This window comes from Numenius arquata, chromosome 8, assembly GCF_964106895.1.
Source record: "Numenius arquata chromosome 8, bNumArq3.hap1.1, whole genome shotgun sequence".
NCBI classification, from domain to species: Eukaryota; Metazoa; Chordata; class Aves; order Charadriiformes; family Scolopacidae; genus Numenius; species Numenius arquata.
The window spans coordinates 55,173,331-55,196,764 of record NC_133583.1 but is presented as its reverse complement, the minus strand read 5'-3'; the positions used below and the strand labels follow the sequence as shown (position 1 = coordinate 55,196,764).

The following is a 23,434-nucleotide window of genomic DNA, read 5'->3' as shown; positions in this document are numbered from 1 at the left end:
TTCTTTCCCTCATCCCTCCCTCCTACAACTTCTGGGATGTCCCCTTCAGGGCCTATCAAAAGCTTAAAGACCAGATTCCGTGGGGCACGTGCCAATCCTGATGTTTGTAGGTAGAAAGGAGAAAGTGGAGCCCAGCAGCAGCACACTGACCTACCCAATTAGTGGTCTCCCAGTGTGATCTGCATGCTACCCAGTAACTTGGGAGTGAGCAGACAGGATGGTTATTCCTAGGAAAAGGTTTAACGCTGGTCTGGGGTCGAGTAAAGAACGCTCATGCTAGAGGTCCTGCAAAATTATTCCCTTCATACACGACCCTTTTCTTGCAGGGCGTAAGTAGGAGGGGCAGGAACAAAATAGAAACCAATTAAAAATACATATTATGAGCCGTATTTCTATTACAGAACTGCTAGCACTAAGGGAGTTTATATGTTGTTTCCCTGTCCTCCAAATCAGAAGTCACACATATCACTAATGCATTTGTATTCAAAACTTGTCCATGCTGAAGAGTAATTAAAGCCTAATTTAAACTAGCTCTTTCAAACCGGGATGGGATGAGAAGATTGCATCATCCTTAGAAGCAGCATAGCAGAAAAATTCAAATATATTTCTCAAACAAATGCATTACAATAATGACCTCTGTGGAAAATGAACAGCAACGATGGCAGGGAAACAATGAAAAAGATAGAGGCGACAGCAAAGACTTGACAAGAGCTGGCCTTGTAGAATAGCTCTACTGGGGGAGGAAAAGAGAAAGCTGTACAGAGTAGACTTCCTTATCTTTTTGAAGATACTTATGCCAGATTCTTCATCTAATTAGGATTCCAAGTCCAACAAAAAAATCTTGTAGAAGTTAGTTTTAAGAAGTGAATAAGAGTGTTTTCCCTCCATCCGCAGCTCCTCATCGGAAACACATCCCCTGCCTACAACACATTTGATTTCGTCGAGTAGGACATTGCTTATAAGAACCAGTGACAGAAAACTGAAGAAAATCAACAAATCGACTAGTGAGCCACTACACAATGGCACCTTCTTGTCTTTTATTTGTGGCAAAGACACCCATATTTTTTTCCTCTGCTAGATTCTTAAGCCGTATTTAAAGCTCAGAATGTAAAGGTCTTAAAGTAAGTTTAAAAACAAATGTATGAGTTCTGGAAGGCATATGAGCCTTTCAAACAGCCAGAATATTGCACTTCTAATAAAATAAAATAAAAGTATTTCTGCTTTGCAAAACACAAAATGCTTAGCAAAGACTGTGTAGCTATAGATATTATCAGGTCTTCTAGGAAAATAGAAAGAGTTCAAAAACCAGAAGTATTTACATACTGATGTAAAATTCTATCTTTAAAGCATACGTTACCATTCTGAAACCTCACAAATACTATGTATATCCTAGAGTCCCATTCATTTACCTACATAATTTATTATGGATGTAGATAATGCACATGTGCTAACCTGCTTATTCACTATCATAGTTACTTTGTTAGCAAATTTGAAAATGGGCTTCATGCCTGTTAACTCTATGCTCTTCCACCAGCACTTGAAATACATCTATATTAGATATGTTCTTAATCTAAAAAGAACCTGTTCTTAGTATGCGAGCATTCTTGACTCACACTAGAAGCAGCATTGGAAAGTCAGTGAGTAACAATATAATACACTTGAGATACATATAAGAAAGTTTTACTCTGCCTTTCATTCTTGTTTGCAGCTTTAGAAAGGTCATCAAAAATCCTGGGTAACGTTATACTAAGTAAACTGTTACCAGCAACACAGTTTCACCAACACTCTCTACCACCACAAGTGAACAAGAAACAACAGTTTCCCTGTTGTTTATTCTCACCCTTACTCTGCTCTTTCTTTTGAGTCAGCATAAACATTTACCTTGCCACACAATCAACTCAATGTGGAAACTAATCCGGGTTAAAACTAAACTGAGAAAGGGAGGGGAGCAGGAAAAGTATTTTTTATTTGGGTCAGTTCTGAATCCAGTTCCAAATTCAGCTGTTCTTGCCACGCTGCCTCTTCCCTTTTGCTGGGAGAAGCGAGACAAGACGCTTCCAGCAGCAGGACCAGCTCCTAAGCATAGGTGAAGCCATGGTGTAACTCTTAATATCTAAGCCATTGTACCACTCTTCACAGCAAGCATCCCAGATCCACTGCTTGGAATACAGTTTTCTTACTCTACTATTTACTACTTATGAAGCAAATATCTCATTTAAATTATGGAGGTATCAAGCTATACAGCAATTATTATTTTTTTTTTTTAATTCCTTTCACTTTTATTGTGGTAAGAAACCCCCCACCTTTGTACTGACAGCAATTTCTGTTCCTATGTCTCTACAGTGAGTCCATTTTAGAGACTGACATGGTTTGGGGCATTACCAGAAGGGTCTTCCTAAGTTTGATAACTTATTTGCAGAACACACAAGTTTCAGCTTTGTATTTTTATTTATTTTTTAAATCAAGTTGGTAGTTAGCTGTCTTTTATGCAATTCTCAACAGCCTCTCTAGTTGCCACTTCAAAACACTTACCAAGATGCTCTAGCAGCACTAGAACAGCAGAGGGGAAAAGCACATTTCAAGACATGGGATTTAAGGCAAGAATGAGTGTGAAAGCTTCAGCTAACCAAAAAAGGGAGAAAAGGGGAAAAAAAAAAAAAAAAAGGCAAAAACAATAAAAAGCAAAGCTCATCCCTCCAGCTCAGGGTGAGCATGACTCCTATAGATAGGATATCCTATAGATAGGATCCTAACACTACCAAAACTGCCAGAATACATGCACACATTCAGCCATTTAGACTCTTAAAATTTATTCATTTTTTTTACTCAAGTCCCTTTAGGCATAAGAAGAATATAGTTACTCGTGGGTTTTAGGTAGATTCATATTGTAACAGTGGTCTTGGACTTTTCAGATCAAAGAAGAAAGTTAGTTTGGTCCTAAAAAACCTGAGTTATCTTCATGGGGTTTTCACACAGGAGAATTCCAGAGCCAAAAAGCACATGTAGCACTAGGGTGCCACTCAGAAGACAGATGAGGAAAGCAGGACATTTACGCTAAACAAGAAGACTAGAAGCACTTGCTGTTTGAATGGGATTGCTGCTTGACACAAGATTCTGGTGAGGAACGAAAGAAAACTTGAGATAACTTATCACCCTCCTACCTCTATCCAGACAAACAAGAAACCCAAGCCCCAAGATACCTTCACCCCCGACACACCGTTCCCCTCACCTTTTGTGGGTAAGAGGCAACTTATGTGCTGCCACTGCAAAGTCACTGACCTGGCAATGTCACACCAATGACATCTTGGGAGGGGTAAGGAGAAAAACACTGGTGGACTCAAAAAGGTACTTCCAATACTATCGCACCATCTACTGTTCAAGGACTTTTCAATAGACAAAGCTAATTTTACAAGAACTATGCGGATTTTTAGCGATGCCTTTAATATAAGAACATACAAAAACACAGGAAGCAGAAAAGCAGAAAAACAGACTTTAGTTTCAAAATTCAGAGAAATTAGATTACAAGGGTATCTGAAATGTTTCCTCCCTATTCTTATTTCATTTGAATACAACATTACTAATTGTCAGCCCTCTGGACAGCTAGGATTCCTTTACTCATTCTATATATTTATCTCTCGGTTCTTCCTCATTCTTCCTCAGTTCCTTGACTGTATGTAGCTCGCTCTTTCAAGTTTAGGTTTGTTGGGGGCAGGGAGGGCGGGGGAGGGGGAGGCGGGAAGTGTGTTTAATTTTTTTTAGTGTTTCAAAATCAAATCCATTACAAAGACTGAAGGACAATACAGTAGGACACTTAAGCAAAAATAAAATTAGCAAGACTAATCAGACTAGAGAACACTCAGGCAGCACTTCACCTCTCCACCTTGCATTAATTCCTTATCCTTTCTGATTTGGTTGGCGCAACACACCAACTACCACTACACTGGGGTATTTTCAGTACACTTTCTCATGTCTAACAGATGCGTGTTTGACACCACGAAGAAAACTTAATCAAAGCCTGACTTTCCAAACTTGAACGCTCCAGGACCAGAACAGGCAGACTGAAAGCAGCATGAAAACCTGAAAAGACTCAGAAAAAAAGATATATCACTTTGGACAAAAACAGAGGCGTAAAGCTTTTATATGACAGATAACCACATGTTTCTCTTTGCGACAGAAACTAAGAACCTAAGAAAATACCCTTACAGAAAATAATCCTGCAACAGCACTCAAACCCCCCTCCCTCCCCGCTGAGCCAATAATCCTCCCCAAGAACTCATTTGACTTTATTGTCCAAATCAAAAGGAAAGCAAAAGAACATCAAGTGCGCGAAGTGGCGTTTCGGTTTAAATGTTAATAAGAGCCAAGGCGTGTTTGCATACGACGGGCTCCTGTCACCGGCTGCAAGCATCCCTGCAGGCGGCACCGAAGCCCGGCAGCGCTCCGGGACGGAGCCGAAGCCCGTTCCGGCGTCCCCCCGCGCAGGGAGCCCCCCAGGGGCTGGGCTGGCTGTTTAACGACGATCTCCGCCGCCGCTCCCCCGGGGCTGCCCCGGGCGGGGCAGGGCAGCGGCCGGAGCCGCTGGGCCGCCGCGGGGAAGAGGCAGCGCTCGGTTTCCAGTCAGGGAGGGGACCTGCCCCGGTGGGGGGGGGCACCCGGCAGCCCCGACACCTGCCCCCCACCGGCCCCGTCCTTCCCTCCCCCGTACTCACACCGGCCATTCCTCCGTGCGGAGCGGCGAGGCGATGCGAAGCTGGCTGGCCGCCCGGCGGGGGGAGCGGGGAAGGGCCACCCCCCCCACACCACGGGGCGAGGGGGGGAGCCGCGGCCCCGCCCCTCGCATCACGAGTAAGGCGGCCGGCGATTGGCGGGCGGGCGAGGCGCGCTCCCCCCTTCGGAGAATGGCGGTCAGCGGGAGGGGGGACGGGGCCGCCGTGAGAGGAGGTCGGGCTCGGGGCGGGCCTGGCCGGCTGTCGGACCTGAGGGGGTGCTGCCCGGGGAAAGACCCAAAACCCGGCCCGACAGGCAGCCTCCCGAGCTCCACGGAGGCCGAGGCGGTCCCGCCCGTGAGGCACCAGCGCCCTGAGGGTGACCCGTGACTGGGACCGCTCTAACTCCTGAGAGACAGACATTTTGCGAGGAGCTGTAATCTCATGTCCTGGTTCGAGCGACACAGGACTAATTTATCATCTAATGCTTGGAGAAACTGCGCTTTTAGAAGACTCTAGTGTCTGAATTTGTGAAAATATTTACTTTATAGCCAGCTATGGTATGCGGCTTTCAAGGTCTCAGTGTTTTCGAGCTCACCAGGTGCAGGGATGAGGAGTGAGACCCAGACACTTGACCCAGGCTGGCCAACAGGATGATTTCATACCATGAACGTCACATTCAATATAAATCAGAAAAGTCTGCAGAGATGTTCTCTCTCTCCTATGATGGTTGTGACCCCGAGAACTTCTTACCCCAGTGCTGGACCCCTGTGCCCTTCCCTTCCTCCCGAAGCCGCAGCGCTCGTGGAGTCCCACATCTGCTGTCGCTGCTGGGAGCGCACGGCTTCCTCTGACAGAATGGGCTGAGGACAATCCTTGCATATTTTATATTGGTATTGGGATCAGTTTTGATTCTTTAGTGATATTATGTTAATTATCTAGTCTTACTCTATTCAACCTGTTTATATTTCAACCCTTGGGTTTCCTTGGTTTTTTCCTGATTCCCCTTCCCGGGTGGGGAGGGTTCATTAGGCGACAGAGTCATTGTCTAAATGACAAAAATTGTTGTGGGTTTCTCAAACCGTAACATCTTGTTAAATTCTTACATTAATATTTGCTCAGCAGCTGATGTCAATGAAGATGGTGAGCCTTGACAGTTCCTGAATCGGGGTGTAAGTGAACAGTATTCCAGCTGGTCTAAAAATAAGGGCCTCAGAAACAAAAAGTTTCTATCTCCAGCACATTGAAGAAGATGCTTGAAAATGAATGGTGAGCACACAACAGCGGCCCACGAGGTATTACGCTCAATGCTGGACATATTGAAGAGGGGTGAGGATCTGTTTCTTAACAATCAGTTCTAGATTTTTAATGATTCCCTCAAATATCCCCAGATAAACTGCTAATTTAGTTTTGGGCTTTTTTTAAAATCTAAATATGCCTTACTTGTTTTAAAAACTTCTGGAATGTGAACAGGTTATTTAAAGGGAAACAGTTCCATTATTAGCTCCAATCATGAAATCTACGTCTGCCTGTAAAACTATGATCACAATTTCTAAAGATCGTGGAAGTGTACATTTTGATAAAACTGCAGTATATTCTGGCCTTCAATTTCTGTAATCTCTCTATCCAAGCCATGAAAAGTCTTCCTTCCATGTGGAGAAAACTGCACAGATTACTTTTAATTCATTTCACACCCTAAATAAGACTGCTCACGTTAACCCCACTTTCTCAGGAGAGGATGGGGAAGGAGGCATTCCTTTGGAGGTAGCTCAGCCCTTCTACGTCCACAAGTTCTCTAAATAATCTCTGTCTCCTCACATCCACTGCAGGGCAGAGTTCTTCAGGCTGTGGTCTGCTACTGTGTCCAGATGGAGAGATTACTTCCAAAATATGCACAACATATTACTAGGGATACAAAGCTGATTGTCAAACTTGATTTTTTATCCAGGGATTTGCTATCCACTAGAAAATATGTAGTGATCTTCAATAAGTCAAAACAAGTCGAAAAACAGTGTTTATTGGGGAATTGAAGTAAATTGACTGGAATAGCACAAGTGCCTGAAGTTGGACGGGATAAATTCAGTCTTGTTCTAACTCTTTAGATTGGACAAACGTCACCTAAATCAGTCTTTATAAGCTGCTTCTCTTTCTGTGATATTTGGTATTTTAATGTGTCTTTCTTCATACAGTGTCAATCATTAAGAGACCTAATTCTCTTGCCATACTCCAAAAGCATACCAAACCTTTATTCAACATAAATAATAAATACCTGTTTTAAGATTTCTACACTGTCATCAGACACCTTTGTGGTACAAACCAAGTATGAGAAAATCCCTTTCATGATGCGTTTGGGTTTCTCTCCAGGGCAAAAATAAAAGTTTAGCAAGTTTTACACACACGTCCGAGTCTAGAACATCACCAGAAACTGACCTTAGATAAGACCTTAGCACTAAGAACCATCCTCAGTCCAACCATCAGTTTTTAGAACCAGAAAACTGCTGATATCCTGCTTACACAGTGGATTCAAATATAAGCTATTTACCATTTTTGTCACACAGAAAGAGGTTCAATGCTGCTACACAACAGGCTTGACCCAAAAAGGACTAACTCCCAGTTTTCTCAAAAAGAATGAAAGAAATAAATGTACAACAGTAAGTCTAGAACCACTAATTAAAAATAGGAATTAATAAAGGGAAGTCTTATACTGACTTTTCATGATGGTAAAACAAGAAAATAGTAACAGAAAGACTCAAACCTAATCTCAGGTACCTGAACTGATGTCTTACTATATCTGATTGTATAGGCTATAGAATGACCAGATGTTCCACATGATTTGTTTGAAATTAGCAGCAATGAAATTGTATTTCATTGATTCGAAAAAAAGAAAGTAAAACAAGTTAAAAGTGAAAGTGAAACTTGCCTGAAGCTGAAGGGTATGGCGGAGAATGGTGTCCTCTAAAGCATGAATCCACTTCTCTCTCTCATCAGCATCTCGAGCTGAAAAAGTATTAAAAAAAATGTTGTTAATTTATATGCAGCATACTAAAAGCCATAAGCAAACAGATCTGGTGTCCTCACTAAATATGGAAATTAAACCGTACTGTCTTTGTTAAGTGACCAAAGACATAACTCCACAGTTGTCCTAATATCCTGTTTAGTTTTCTGTGGTTACAGCTCTGAAACATTATTGTGTTAATCTACTCTATGGTACTGGAAAGATGTTTTAAATAATCATGCATGCAAAAAGGTTTTATGCTTTGATAGAAATTTTCTTCTACTAATGACTGTACCTTATATGTAAAATAAAAAAAATTAAATATAAGGATATGATAAATATAAGAAAGTTCTGCATTATTGCTATTTGTGATTATCTGTCCCTTGTCTGTCTTTAGGGCATGCATGAGAAGAGAGTTTACACAGACATCCCTCACTTAGTTCATTAAGTCATTTTTAAATTTTCTTAGTTACGAGAAGCTGTTCAACCTGTAATAAATTATTCAGTAATTCTACTTCCACGTGGACAGATTAACTTGCAATAAGTTAACGTTTCAGGTATGGATTCATAAGACAGGACAAACACCAGCTCTAACAAGTCACCAGTGTGAATAATGAAGCAAAAAGAATAATCTGAAATACGTAATAAACATTTCTTAAACTCAAGGCAATCCTACTCTAAAGCTGAATAGAACCCGAATCATACGTTAATGACAACACACACAACGGTATTTTCATATTTCTGCAACAGACCACCATACAGTTTTAATTAAGAATCCAAGTCAGGAAGTGATGATAAAAGATGATGATTATGCTTGTCAGCTGCAGATGGTGATAGTTAAGAAAACAACATATTAAGTGATGATTAAAGGATGCAGTGGATGGCTTTCAAGGACTGGGGGGACAAGGAAGAGAAGAGGAACTGGACAAGGAAGATGAAAAACAGATCAAAACAGACTAAGGACTATCATTGGTGCTTTTTTTTTTGCCTTTTTTTTTCTTTTTTTTGCCTCAATACTGCTTTTCTTCCCTCCTACCCCCAGCACAGACATATCACAGAATCACAGAATGGTAGGGGTTGGAAGGACCCTCTGTAGATCATGTAGTCCAACCCTGCTGCCAAAGCAGGTCCAACTAGAGCAGGACAGGAATGCATCCAGGAGGGTTTTTAATATCTCCAGAGAAGAAGACTCCACAGTCTCCCTGGGCAGCCTGTTCCAGTGCTCTGTCGCCCTCAAAGTAAAGAAGTTTTTCCTCATGTTGAGATGAAATTTCCTGTGTTCCAGTTTGTGTCCGTTGCCCCTTGTCCTGTTCACTGGGCACCACTGAAAAGAGTCTGGCCACATGCTCTTGACACCCGCCCTCTAGATATTTGCAAGCATTGATGAGGTCCCCTCTCAGTCTTCTCCAGGTTAAACAGGCCCAGGTCTCTCAACCTTTCCTCATAATAGAGATGCTCCAGTTCCTTGATCATCTTCATAGCCCTCCGCTGGACTGTCTCCAGTAGTTCCCTGTCCTTCTTGAACTGAGGGGCCCAGAACTGGACACAGTACTCCAGATGGGGCCTCACCAGGGCAGAGTAGAGGGGGAGGATAACCTTCCTTGACCTGCTGGCCACACTCTTTTTAATACACCCCAGGAGACCATTGGCCTTCTTGGCCACAAGGACACACTGCTAGCTCATGGTCAACTTGTCCACCAGGACTCCGCGAGCTGCTTTCCAGGCAGGTCAACCCCTAACCTGTACTGGTGCATGGGGTTATTCCTCCTTAGGTGCAGGACCCTACACTTGCCCTTGTTGAATTTCATCAGGTTCCTTTCCACCCAACTCTCCAGCCTGTCCAGGCCTCACGAATGGCAGCATAGCCTTCTCCTGTGTTGGCCACTCCTCCTAGTTTTGTGTCATCAGCAAACCTGCCAAGTATACACTCTGTCCCCTCATCCAGGTCGTTGATGAATACGTTGAATACGACTCTAATGAGCCATGCCACCTTTTGAAAGAGTTCCTTGCTGTGCTCGGAGTGTGCCTAAAAACCACATGAGCAGAGTCAGTGGACTCCAGGTGAAGAAAGAAGAGAAAAATCCACAGGCATTAAATAGACTGTAAACAAACTGGCCCATAAACGGATTTAGAATAGGTATTGACAATTGTTTCTAGTTCCTCATTCAAGTGGAAGGTATTTAAAAAAAACAGGAAGCCTGCTAAAAGCAAGGAAAGCTTAAGTGAGGTAGCACCTATTATGAATCAGAGAACTGAGATTCCTATCTGACTTTTTGTTATGAAGCTCAGAGGAAATATCTGTAAAGTATTAATACTGAAATGTACTCTACAGCCTCAAAATGCTTTGTTTTCAATGTTCCCATTCTCAACCTTGTTTCCATTGCTTTTATTCTTTGGAATTCTGCAGCTTAAACCCATCCGTACTCAAAACCACGACAGGTCTTCCAATAAACCCTCCTTTAGGAAATTATTTATTACTTTTTCACACATCCATTCCTATAAAGGGTATTTCATTGGCCAGAGGAAGGAACGAGGGATGGAGAATCAGAAATCCACAGAATAATCTCTCTCCTATGCTCCTCTGCCTTTAGGAGGAAGAAGCTGTACATTTTTCTAGGCTCCCCAAAGAAAACCCTATCAATATCAAGATAAACATACTGCATTGTTTACTTCAGTATATATAAATTAATTATGTCAAATTAACAAAACCATCAGAAAAGAATTGACAATTTATTTGTTTGTGAGAACAACGTAAGAATATCTTTTTAAGCTAGAAACTTGATCCAACTCAAACTGATGGGGTGGCCTCACAAAGTAATGGGGCAAAACTTCCATTAAAAACAAGGTAAAAGTAAAAGCCCCGTTTGAAATCTAGCTAGTTTTTTTTTTTTAAGTAGGTATTTTTCCAGATACTACAAGTCAATCCCTATTCATTGTCTTTTAAAGTAGTAAAGTGTGATCAACTGCCACAGGTATTCTGGTAACGATACTATTAACCCGCATAAATAAAAATGACACTTAAGGGAAAGTGACTGCCCAAAGTGCTCTCATAGGCACAAAGGAAGCCTGTAGGAAGAAGTTATGGTAATTAAATGTTACTTGGACCAGCAGGTAAATAACTTTCCTGCAGGAACTGCACCAAGTATTACAGATGGCAAAATCCAGCTTTTTAATACTCTCAAAAGCTCATTAGAAAGAACTAACTTACAAGGGCTCTTCCTACTAGTTCTCTATATTTTAATTGAAAATCTGAAGTAGGTGCTGAGTAGAAGTTTATAACGCAGTGAAACTAGACAGGCTGAAGGGACAGAAACTCTATGAACTCTGCCCAGATAATTGCATTAAGCCAAATATATTTTGCAGTGTGCAAATTATAATTTTTCTTTTCACATGCACAAACAAGCACCCTGTTCTTTTTTCACAGCATAGCTTATACTTTAACACTAATTTCAATTACTGAATTAGTCAATTAGAATTACGGGTATTTTCCTCTGACATTAATTTTAATGCCTATTAGCTTCTTTGGTTCTGCTTCCCAAGAACAGGCCCCTTCGCCTAGTCCTGACACATACTAATCAATCTTACGCTTCTTACACCAGTCACCACTGAACAGTAAACATATAAAGTTACGTGTGTCATTAATCTATCAGCACTTCAAATGTATCGATAGTTCACCCTCTCAAATGTGTGTTCAAAGTGGCAGTGGTTAACATATTTCAATGTGTGTAAGGTTTCTTGGGTTTGTTTTCTCTTTTTCTGTGCTTTTTTAATCAACCATCTCCCAGTCCCAAAGAACATCTTACTGGGGAACTGGGGTACAAGTCACTGAGGAGTGAGTAAGGAATTCACAGGATACAAAAATCATGTGTTCAAATTTTTTTGCCCATGATTATTTAAACTAAAAAAGGAACAATTAAGCCACAGGCCAGTGAATTAATCCCCGTGTCGCAACAGACTTCCTCTGACCTTCCATACTGCCAGCAAAAAGAGGTCACTGTATTAGTTCAATACCAATCTCAATGTACAGTAGCCCATTAATAAAGGTTATCACATTAAGACTTGTATGCGAAGCACAAACAGAACAGAGAAGGCTTCCAGCAACCAGGAAGCCCTAGAAACCAACCAATCAGTACAGTTCGAAAACTGAACTGACTTTCCTGTGCTCATAAATAAACTAAACTTTTGAAGCTTCTATTCCTCCAATAGCCCTTTCTATAGCTCTTTCTACCAGACTTCAGCAGAAGGAAAAAAGCTGTATTTTTTTCCCCATATACTAGACATTGCAAACTTATGGCACAGCGTGATCAATCCTTAGGTAGGACACCTGAATCTCATCAACCCGGCTCCTGAGACAAAGTCTTGTCCACGATAAATCCAGGAACTCTGCCACAAGAAGACTCCTTCCCGCAGGGAAACACACAGCGTTGTAACCTTTGAAGGACTCTCTGTTTGTGACACTGGTTTAACTTTCAAATCATCTACCATCAACAGCAGATCCTCCAGGCTCTCATCCATACACTCTTTAAGAAAACCGTGGAGAAAACAGCAGGATGCAGTTTTCAGTAAAGCAAGCTGCGAGAAAAGTTATATTAAATCTAATCAAAATGGCTGCTGTGAGATTAGGTGCAAGTAAAAGCCCTCTAATGGTAAAAGCGATTTAGAACTGAACAGCTGCCAAAAGATCACTGATGAAAAAAAAAATAAATCAATGGGAACATTCAAAAAAGAGATTAGCCAGCACACTCAGAAACAATTTATGGGAAAAATCTACACACAATGGTCAGAGATCATTATCCACCCATCTGTAGGGAAAGCTTGATATCCAAGCTGGTTTTCATTTAAAGAGGGCAACTTTGGCCAAAGAAAAAGCTCTAATATCTTTTCAGCTAAACAGTTTGTGATGCACACGACATAATAGCCACTCTGCATCAGCAAGCGCTGGAGCCCTTCTTCAGCAGACAGGGGACAAGAACGCCTTGCTTGTTAATCCTTGTTCCTGCCTCAAGTACCCTGAAATCACTCCAACTTTTTCCATTATTTGATCAGGCTCCATTTTAAAGTTAATTCCACTCCCACCTCCCTAATTCCTATAGGAGAGCTACTCCAGAATTTCTTTCTGCAAACATATTTGTGATAAGGCAATTATTATCTAGTCCAAGGAATTTCACTAGTGTCTGTGCTTATATAAAAATGGAGGAATGGTATCTGGTCCGTCCTGACATAGAACTTCTAGAAAAAGAAGGGCAGGGGGCAAGAGAGAGAAACACGTTACATTTTCCTGGGCTGACTCTAGAATAACAGTATTACAAAAGACAAATAGGAAACACTGAGACATCTACGTGAGAAATACCTGGCATTTAAAAAACATAAGGTGTTACTTCAGCTGTTTATAAGTGATTCAAATGTTTTCACACTAATTAGAAAAAGAAATTAAATAGAGGAGCCCACTACACTACATGAATATTCACTGTGGTTCTTAGTCTGACGGGTTAATGTGATAATTACCTTGCCAGCTGAAATTCAAATTTTACTAAGGGATCAACTATCCACAAAAATCTGAATACTGGTTGCAGTTGAGAGAACAGTAACAGTCCCTGTGCTTTTCTCTATTTTAAGTGCCAGAATCATTAACTCAGTTTTTACTGCTATTTACCAGTGAACATTTGCACGCGGAACCAGCTAAATCCACATAGAGCTATATATTCACTGCTGTATGCAAGAGGTTGGGATCATTAATGGCTGAAACACCGCAAATTTGCCGTGATTACGTCAGTTAAGCTACTGTTATATTTTTCTAGTCAAACTGGTATTTATGAGCTCGATTACGATTTGTTCCCATATGCTTAACCTTTCACTCCTGTGTGTCTATAGTGCATCCTCCGAAAGCTACGTGTATAATTTATGGTGACATATCAGGCATGTCTGAGACAACCACAGGGTACTTAACACAATCACAGTCCTATTTATGACTAAGAAGCACACTTGAAAAGTATGCAACATTACAGTGAGATTTTAATATGATAATAATATTTTTAAAGATGTGAATTTTTTGCAATCTGTCTGGTTCAGCTTATTCATAAAATATTTTAATATCCATTTTTTACGAAGAAAATTTTGGAACTCTTTCCTACAGGAGATGTAAAGAAAGAAAAGCAATTATTTTACCAAAGAGAAAATTACAGAATGAAAAAAGTACTAAAGAGGAGAATCATTCCTTCTACTGAAGAATTTCTGTAATTCAGGAAAACGATGTTTTACAACTCCTAAAATAGTCCCTTATCTCTGAATTTCCCAAAGTGCCAAGTCAGATATGGCAGGGATTTCAGAAAGTTCTATTCTATGAGGATAAGAAGGCAAATGAAATGCAACTACATTAAATTCTCTCAGCCCCTATTAATAATTTCCCAAATAGAGAATAAATTTTGTACTTTAGAGTTTCTCTAATATTTACTTTGTTGTGAAGAGATTATATGTGTTTATATAACGTATACCAAATGTTAAAGTACAGCATAAAACAGATTACTTTTTCTAGCCTAAGCCTGATAGCATCTAAAGATTAGATATAAACAAGTTTAACAACTCTGCTCCACGATAGAGCATTTACCACCAGCATTTCTAGGTCATGCACAGCAGTACTTGGAAGACAGAATATACAAAACATATCACCTCAGATTTAGCATACTGGTGCTTTTTTTTTTTTTCCTGTGTGCATCTACATGGGCATCAGGATGAAAGAAAAACCTCAAGAATTAGTTAAAAAAATCACTAGATTACTTATAAATACACGATACTGTCACAAAGCGAAATGCTTATTTTATTTTCATTCACTGTGACCTACTTACAGGCAGGAATCAGTAAAAAAAGTCTATTACACCGACAGAGTCAATAGAGTCAATTATGCAGCCTTCATTCTGACAAAACCTCCACTGATTTTTATGCAAAATTCCTGTATTTTCTCAGCCAAGTGCAGAAGCAATGTAGTATCTTTACACACAAATAACCAGACGACAGAGGTGAAATTCTGACTATATTGAGATTGGTAGGATTTATGCCACCAATCTCAACGGAGAGAGGTTTTATCAGTAGTGCCCAATAAGGTGGAAAAGTCACACATCAATGAACTGTTCTGCAGCTAAATAAATGTCTTTTTAAAGTCACTGAAGGCCTTTCAAACCATAGAAAAATATGCAAGATGAAGTAGGGTTTCATACAAGCCTACAAAAATACTATAGTTTCATTGCTTACAAATACCTTCCTACCGCATGCAGCTCCCACATCTGTCAGCAGGCTGAACGTAGTTTCAGTACCTTATTTCCTCTGTATCATAATTTTGGAGCTGCCACATTCATTATTCTCCCTTCTACTAATCTTCCTCTTGATGCCATTCTCCACCCACACATATAAATCAACCCTCATTTTGTTCTGCAGGTGTTTGACCAGTCTGCTCTCCCCGCACCTACTGGAGACTCCAGGGCAGACACAAGAGAGAAAGTCTAATCTTGTCCAAAAAACAAAAAAAAAGCATGGTCTCCTGTGTACAACGTATTCATAAGATTAATCCGTGATCCTGAGAAACCAACTAAGCTGCTGTTTCACTGTTACCTAAGCTCAAAAGCTTTTTTAGCAAGCTTTATATTCAGGCCATAAACGTACCATCAGGTAGAAACTTGTGTGACAAAGGAAATACACAAACAAGGCGCTATTAATTGTCTCTGGGTATTCATAGACAATGTGTAATTTAGTAATTAAACATTTTTGAATGTGGGACAATCTGCAAGTTTCTAGGTTTTCACTAAAGAATGTCAATATTTAAATATTACTAATAGCAGTAACACTAAATAATACTTTATATAGTGTACTCCATGGAAATGTCTTTCAAGGTATATTTGCATCTAAAGGCCTTTGCAGATCACCCTGAACTAGGTCAGAAACTGCTAGTTTAAAGTAGAAACTATATTTTGGCTTGAACTAAAAAAAAAACAAAAACAAACCAAAACCAAAAACAGAACAAAAATATAACTGTTTTCCTTAGCCAATAATATAATTCTCAATTTAACAGGTCAAACTCAAGTTTATTGCTACTTGGAATTCCTTGACAAAACAGAAGGAAAAGAGTGTTGAACTTCTCAGCATCCCTCCCCTCCTTAGAGTGAGACCTTTTCCGAGCATTTCTCCCCTTTCAATATGCCTTTTTCTCACACTGACAAAGCTCACCTTTCCCAAATAGTTGCCAGGTATCACATATACAGTTGAGATAATAGATTCATATTGATGCCAAACAAGCATTATAAATATGCTGTTTCTTCCAGAGGAAGGAAAAAAGAAAACAACTGGATACATCCCACAGATACTGTTTCAAGGTATTATTTTCTTTGCTAATCTCAAGTTTAACATACATTTGGAAACCTGCTACTTCAACCTCAAGAAAAGGAAAACCAAGAGGTGTTTATATATGACCATAAAACTTGAGTGCAGACAGGCCCATTAAAAATGGCATACTCATGGTATGATTAGAAAATAGACACTTATAAATACAGGATGCTGCAGATGCAAGAAGGAACTGGCATGAAACCATAAAAGCACAACCACGCACCATTCTCTGCGCTCTGGTGACAAGTTCCAGCTGCTCAAAGTGTTAGTCCAATACACAGGAGCAAAAAAGCAGGTAGATGGAATAGAAAGGAAGACAGAAAAATCATACTGGAAAAACTAAACCTAGTTGTGGTTCACAGAGGAATTTTTGCAGTTTTGCCAAGCGGGGAGAGGACGAGATGCAGCCCAGAACGTCGTGCGGCGCAGATGTGGTCAGGATCACAAAGCACCAGTTATATTTGTATTATGGAAAGGGAGCAGGACAGGTAGCACAGCTCCCAGGGAAATGTATGAAGAGACAGGGCTGGAAGTTTTACAGAGCTGCTCATCCTCCTCTGCAATATAAAAGCACCATTGAGCATAAAATAGAGGAATTAACTGTTTCAGCATTACCAGAACCCCAAAAGGCCCTGAAAAATGTCAGCTTAGGGCAAATGATACAGTCACAGCAGTTACAAGCATCAAGGAAACCAGCACAGACCAAGATTTCACACCAACTCTCTAGGCGTTTTTCAATATCGAATTAAAAAAGCTCTCAAAAATTTTTGGGAGAAAGGCTGCAATTTATGAATCATTATTTAAATTGGGTAATCTGATAGACTAAAGTGCCTTTTTACGCCACAAGGGCAATCAGCTTCCTGTTATCTATTTGGTGGACAACGGTAAGATCTTATAGAAGACTACAAATATTGATTATTTCCCCAAGTAGTGGTGAAATACAGATCTAAAGCCATTATACTTAATTTTGATACTTAATACAAATACTTAAAATCTCCAATTCTGATACCGCTCAGCAACCTGAGCAAGGGGAGGCCTTTGTGGACCTCAGTATATCCTTAGTAATAGCTGTGTCCCACATTAGTAAAAATTCCCTGCTTTTATAACATTCAGGCAACCTGTGTCTCTCCCTCTTTTCTCAGCTGGGATAGTAGGTAGTCAGAAATCAAGCTAGAAACTGGGGCAGGATGGGGAAGAAGGAGAAATCCACCTTTCCCAGCCGACGGCTTTCATGTAATAGGAGAGTAAGTTGCACAGCAACGTTCATGCTTCATTTCTCAGATACTCTTGTGGCAGGAATAGGAAAGGAAAGACAAAAGCTAAAGCAAAATCATCTCAGATCAATGCACTGGACTGCTTCCAATCTTTCAATCCTTTAATACAGAAATCAGTGGAGACAACTGATTTGCCTTCCAAGGAACTGTGCTGCAGGCTGCAAGAATAAGAGCTAGGTTTTCAGGTAGGAGTTTAAAAATCTGAATTCTTGTTGCTGCACACAATGTGTGTTTAGTGAAGTATTTCAGTCCAAATAAAAGCTATTATTGCTTCAGGTTAGACAGCAATTCAAATATCAAGAATACAATACCCTTGATGGACTATCTTGAACATCATGTTCCCACACTTGAATTTAAGCCACGAGCATCCTACTGAGCAGAAAGAGCAGCTAAGTGATATGAAGGATAAAACTGACCTTCCAAATGGAAAGAGAGATGATATGAAGATGTTAAAAGAAAAAAAAAAAAAGACACAACTCCTCAGTGCTTGAAGGTTATGGATCACGTAGAATCGGGACATGTATTACAGTGAGAAAAAATATATTATCAAGAAAGAGCTTCCTGACAGGAAGGTACAGACAGGAAGGTACATTAGACTATTATCCCAAATGTCTTGCAGCAACTTGAATAGCTTTTTGCATCTAATCTGAACAAACCATGAGGGAGTGCTTGGAGATCTACCTAATTCAGAAGCCTTAAAATCAAGCCATGAAACTGGATATACATTATTACTAAACAAGGACCAAATGGGAGATGAAATACATTACTTTTAAATATATTTTAAAATTTCTGTGCACATTCTACCCCTCCCTACCCCCTCAAGTGTGAACAGGTATTAATACAGCCATACATAACAATAAAATAAAGGGAAAAAACCTGCTGGGCACTCTGGTGGAGCTAAAGTTAAGCTCACAAACCCAAAACATCCTGTTTGTTTTATTGCCCATATTTATTCAACTCAATTAATTCCTTTTTAGCTAAGTATCAAGTATACGGATACCATTTGATATGTACGCAGTCATCATTCACAGCCGACATTTTCTTTGTAATACAATTTTTTTACCTTTTACTAATGTTCAATACAGAGATGGCCACTAGGAAGGAGATTTGCAGACAGAACGGGGAGATTGTCACAGGCAGCAACAAAATATCAACTACACACAGGAAAGACTCAGAATTTCCCAAGACCCAGTGACAGGCAAATCTTAGTGGGAGATGCTGGAGGTTCAGTGCTTCAAAAATTCAGTTACACACATACACACACAGATGGAAACAACTTCCCTGTGAGAAGCTGATCAGATATATTTAAATTATTTATTTGTCCTTCATCTCTTTCCTTACAACTCTAGAGTATTAGACAGATGTAGAATTTTGAGAAACTGACATTAAGAAATAATTAATGAACCCAGTATGAAATTTTTCCTTCTTTTCCCAAATTCAAATTCTACCAGTGCTTGTCAGCAAAATTTCACTGAGGCCAAAGAAGATTCAAGTCTCCACCAACCAGTACTTAAAATCTGAGTACAAGAAAACATTTTTCCTCTGCAACCTGAAAGAGAAACCGTTCCACTGCAGATGGGACCCTAACTTACACACAGGTCAGCAGATCTTTGAAATCTTGGTATTTTTAAAGTTCTGTCGTTTTCCCAACTAGGCTCCACGTTGTTTGGATCTCTGGCTCTCTTTGAGAATGAAGGCAGGCAGTAAGAAGGAAGGAAGAGATTGTATCTTTCAAAAAATTGCCATTTCTGAAGCAGTCCTCTCTTGTACAAGACTTCTTTTATAAAGGGTGAATTTATTTATAGCTATGACTATCTTGCAGACCAAAAGGTCTATCTGACATAAAAAACTTAGAAAGATAATGTTATGAATACTGCATGTTTTCTTGGATTATTCCCAGAATATCCTGGGAATCTGTTCTACATAATCTCTGAAGTCTCAGAATACATATTGTAGTATTTACCTTATTACCCATTCACCATTCGTGACTGATAGTGACCTATATTTCACATAAATTAAAGCCCATGTAATACTGAGTTAATTTAATATAATGAACAAACATTTTATATATATGACATAAGGGTTGCATGAGGTGAGAATACATTTAGAGTGATCATAAGGACTAGACATATAGTTCCACAGAGCTGTTTTATACTGAAATATCTCAGCACTAATATCTTACCAGTCCTTTTACATTTTTGCTTTATAGCCAAGTATACTAATGCTGTGCTTGTATCATTACAATTTGCTGGACATCAGGGATGTTATCTTTATAATATGCTAATAGAAAAAGCATAATACAGAAAAGAGTGTACAAGATCTTAGTCTTAAACTGAAGGAGCACACATGAATCCTGACCTGATGTGAAATGCACACAAATTGATATAAAGCATGAGATGTTATGTGACAAAACTGGTGTTCAAATATTATCAATATTGCTTGAAGCAGAACATTACTTGTATCAAATACTACCTGTCTTCTTTTAAAATATCTATCTATTCAAAAGAGAATATAGCATATAAGAAATCAGTGCAAATAAGACATAGTTAAAAGGTATATCTTAGTAACTAAAGATGAGAGATTTCTAGATTTACCTGTATCAAGTTCTCAAATATTCAGCAGTATTTAGCTTCATAGCTAAATACTATGAAGGACTGCCACAGTACGGTATTCCATTACTGCATTAGCAATTAGCTTGCATTTTATCAGTTATCCTTGGGAACAGTAGATTTAACTATTACTGTGAGCTCAGCATTATGAAGGTACGTTTATGAGGCTTAATGCAGTGAAAAACCAGAGTACAGCAGCAGCATTTAGGAAGAACTGTAGCACAAGGAATACAGATGCCAGTGACAATATGGTGTACAATTAATATTTATCATTAGAAATATTCTCAGAAATACAGCAGTATTAACGATAACTCCTATTTCCAAATCACTGCTTTAAAAATATGAACAGTACAATATAGGTTATAGAATTATTCCAGTTTATATAAATTAATACGACTGCTTACATGCAAATGTGCCTCTTGGATATTTACAGTATCCAGCTCTATGCAAAGCAATTAAATGATTTAGTCACTACATTTTAGAGGAAAAGCAAAAGGACTAACAAATGTTAGTTGAAAAATATTTTCATCACACTTCCCTAGGATTTTAACATTCAAAAAAGAGAAGTTCACTAGTCAATATTATCACAGTATTTTGTCCTACTGCTGCAGATAAAATAATTTAAGGAGTACATAACAATTATATAGTACCTTACCCTTTCTACCGGTGAACCATAGCATGCAATGACGAAACATAGCAGTGGCAGATGGCATTGGTGTTAGTAAATGTGAATAAAAGGATAATAGCAGAGAAATGGTGACTGGCAGACAAGACACAGAAATGTAGATGAAATGAATGCAAGCTGGTAAATCTTGAAGCAAAGCTCCACCTTGAAGCCAAATGTTGCCTCTAGTCTCCTCATAATTGAGCATTAAGTTCTATTTGGATACAAATTGCAACCTTCAGACCAGTCTTGATTCTCTTCATACAGAAATGCATAATTGTATCTTGATAACGAAGATCAGAAACATTTTGTAAGCAAAACCCATAATCAGAAGCCCATTACTTTCTCCCCTTGAGTGATTTATTCTTTACATTTTTAATCTCCAAATCCTGCCAGAGCTACAGTCGCTTTCTAGCACATATGTATCCACTGCAGATGTAAATCGCTGCCTAACCTGCAGCACCCCTGAATCCAGAATGTTCTCAGTGTGCTCATTCATGCTGTTCTGTTGCCAAACGTTTAAAATCATCCATCAAATACAAGTGGAATCTATTATAAGAAAAAACAATCTCTTCTTTCAGCTCACCCTGAAAATGGAAGGTTTTCTGATCAACAGTTATTGTGAAGGTGCTGTCGTCCTCATCGTCTATACCAATCACAGCTCCCTGTGAAACAAAGAACAAAATCCTGATAAGGCAAGCAGTGACATCAGCAGCATACACTCTATCACTACACCACTGGAATTTAAAAAGCATTGACAAATTAGAAGCAAACCGAATACTGTAAAGAGCAGAGAGATTCTCTGTTTAATTACAGGATGCAAGTCAGTTCTTTAAAATAATAAATTTTTAGCTGCAGAAAAAAAACCCCAGTAATTATTTGTAAAACTGTGATTTTCTGGATAATAATATGCATCTTTTATTTTTGTAACAGAGGTGGCTTTATGCTACAGCAACACTATAGTAAACAGTTTTCTACTACATTCCAACCTATATTTCAAAAAAGAGAGAGGAGCAATATGTTATAAGTACTTTCCATGTGTAAAAATACTAATTCATAGATACTCTACAAAAAGAAGCTCTTGACCTGATTTTATCTCCCAGTCTATAAAAAAAATAAATCATTCTAGCAGAATGAATTTGGCCCATCATGTCATGTCACTGGTAGGCTGCATGATCTAATTTTCAGTCCCTAAGTAAATATTAACAGTAAGTCAACAGGATATATCAAAAGCAGCTAGCTTTGTCTTCTAATTCCTCATGAATTATTTGAAGGAAATGCAAATAAATTATAGAGTTAAGGGCCATCTGTGCTCAGCTATTTACAAATCCATTCACATCTTCTTCATTCCTGCCCCCACCAAACACTTAATAAATAACACAGTTTTTTTTACCCAGGACAAGACGACCCTGAAAAAGAACCGTTCCATGCTTCTGACAACTCCAAGAAATTATATCATTTAGATTGAAAATCACAAACGGATTTACTCAGTTTTCCTTCTCCTCCTCCAGGAGACACAGTGTCAGGATCTGTTTTATCCTTCCCCCTCCCACAAAACAGAAAGACATCACTGGAAGGTGCCCATATTTAAAGGGTAAATTCTGCCCTTACAGCCGGAGTAAACAGCAAGTAACAGTGGTACAAGCACTTGTGAGTCAATTCCAACAAGTGCTTCATTTCATTCGACAAGTATCATACAGCAACTGCAGAGGAGGGGGATAGGTAAACATCAGGCTGGCCAAAACATAAGAATTGTTCAGGTACAGACTTAGGGATCTGAATCAATCTTATTCACACACATTCTTCATAGCCCCTATATGAGGTTTCTGGCCAATGGTACCAGCCCATGTGTGGCTGGGACTGTCATGAGCACCATGAGACAGAGTGGAAGGAACAGGTCCTGTTTAAGACTAGCACCAACCATCTGTAATTCAAGGCTACACAGCAGGAAAGGAGAGCTCCAAACTGCTTTTCTCCCCCTCCACTGCCCAAAATGCACCACTTTACTTCTCCAAGACAGTATCTTCCATACAGGCATTTCAAAGACAGCTCCGTGATCACTATAAAAGCGGCTCCCAAAAAGAACACCCAAACCAGTATAATTCTGAGTACTTTTAGTGCCAGGACATAACAAAACCCATATGACTAGCCATTACATTCAGAGACTATCTGGTAATCATGTAGTGTGCCAGAGACATAACATGATGGGCCAGATTCACTTTGCCAGAACAATTTTATATGTTTTTTTAATATACCAGTAGATAAAAAATGTCTGGCACTTGAAGTACATGTTTTGTAACACAATAAATCAGAATAAATCACAGCAAGTTGTACAAAATCATGGTTCAGCTTATCCTCACCAGCTACGTTAAAAATCTGTTAAGTCAGACACCGAGAACATGATAAAGATATTCTCCTCAGAGAATACAGGTAAAACTAATGTAAGGCTAAAAAGGTCAGAGTAGGACAGCTAAATCCTGCCTCCATCCTAAGTGGTGGGAGTGAACTGAGAAGCAAGAAAAGCCCATCACTGCGTGATCTCAGCACAAAGCTACATAAAGTGCACGCGCTCTAATTGCAATGCTGAGGCAAAAGGTCCTGGGCGTAAGCACAGAAGATGCTTCTGCTGTCATGCAGATCATACATATGAACAAGTAAAAGAAAAACTGGAATGTGAAAGTTTAAGTGTGTATTCCAGAAAACCTAAGCATAGTATAGATTACATAGATTCCTCCATGAATCCACTGTGACAATCAACAAAAGAACTTGAAGGTGAAACTTCAGGCCTGTGAAACATGGCTACCAAGAGTGAAGAG

The 23,434-nt window shown here is 39.5% G+C and overlaps 1 protein-coding gene across 7 annotated transcripts in view; it reads right to left on the bottom strand.

Moving 5' to 3' along the window:
* The window catches only part of OSBPL9 (oxysterol binding protein like 9), a 67,840-nt gene that overhangs the window by 31,915 nt on the left and 12,491 nt on the right, over nt 1-23,434 (bottom strand). For 5 of the 7 annotated variants that reach the window (XM_074151494.1, XM_074151496.1, XM_074151495.1 and 2 more), the window contains 2 exons: nt 21,205-21,283; nt 7,627-7,703 (listed from right to left, as the gene is read on the bottom strand). In XM_074151494.1, the coding sequence (XP_074007595.1) occupies nt 7,627-7,703; nt 21,205-21,283 (156 nt within the window). Of the gene's footprint in view, nt 1-4,709; nt 4,836-7,626; nt 7,704-21,204; nt 21,284-23,434 lie in introns of those variants that run through there. The other 2 variants (XM_074151500.1, XM_074151499.1) reach the window with 1 other exon arrangement.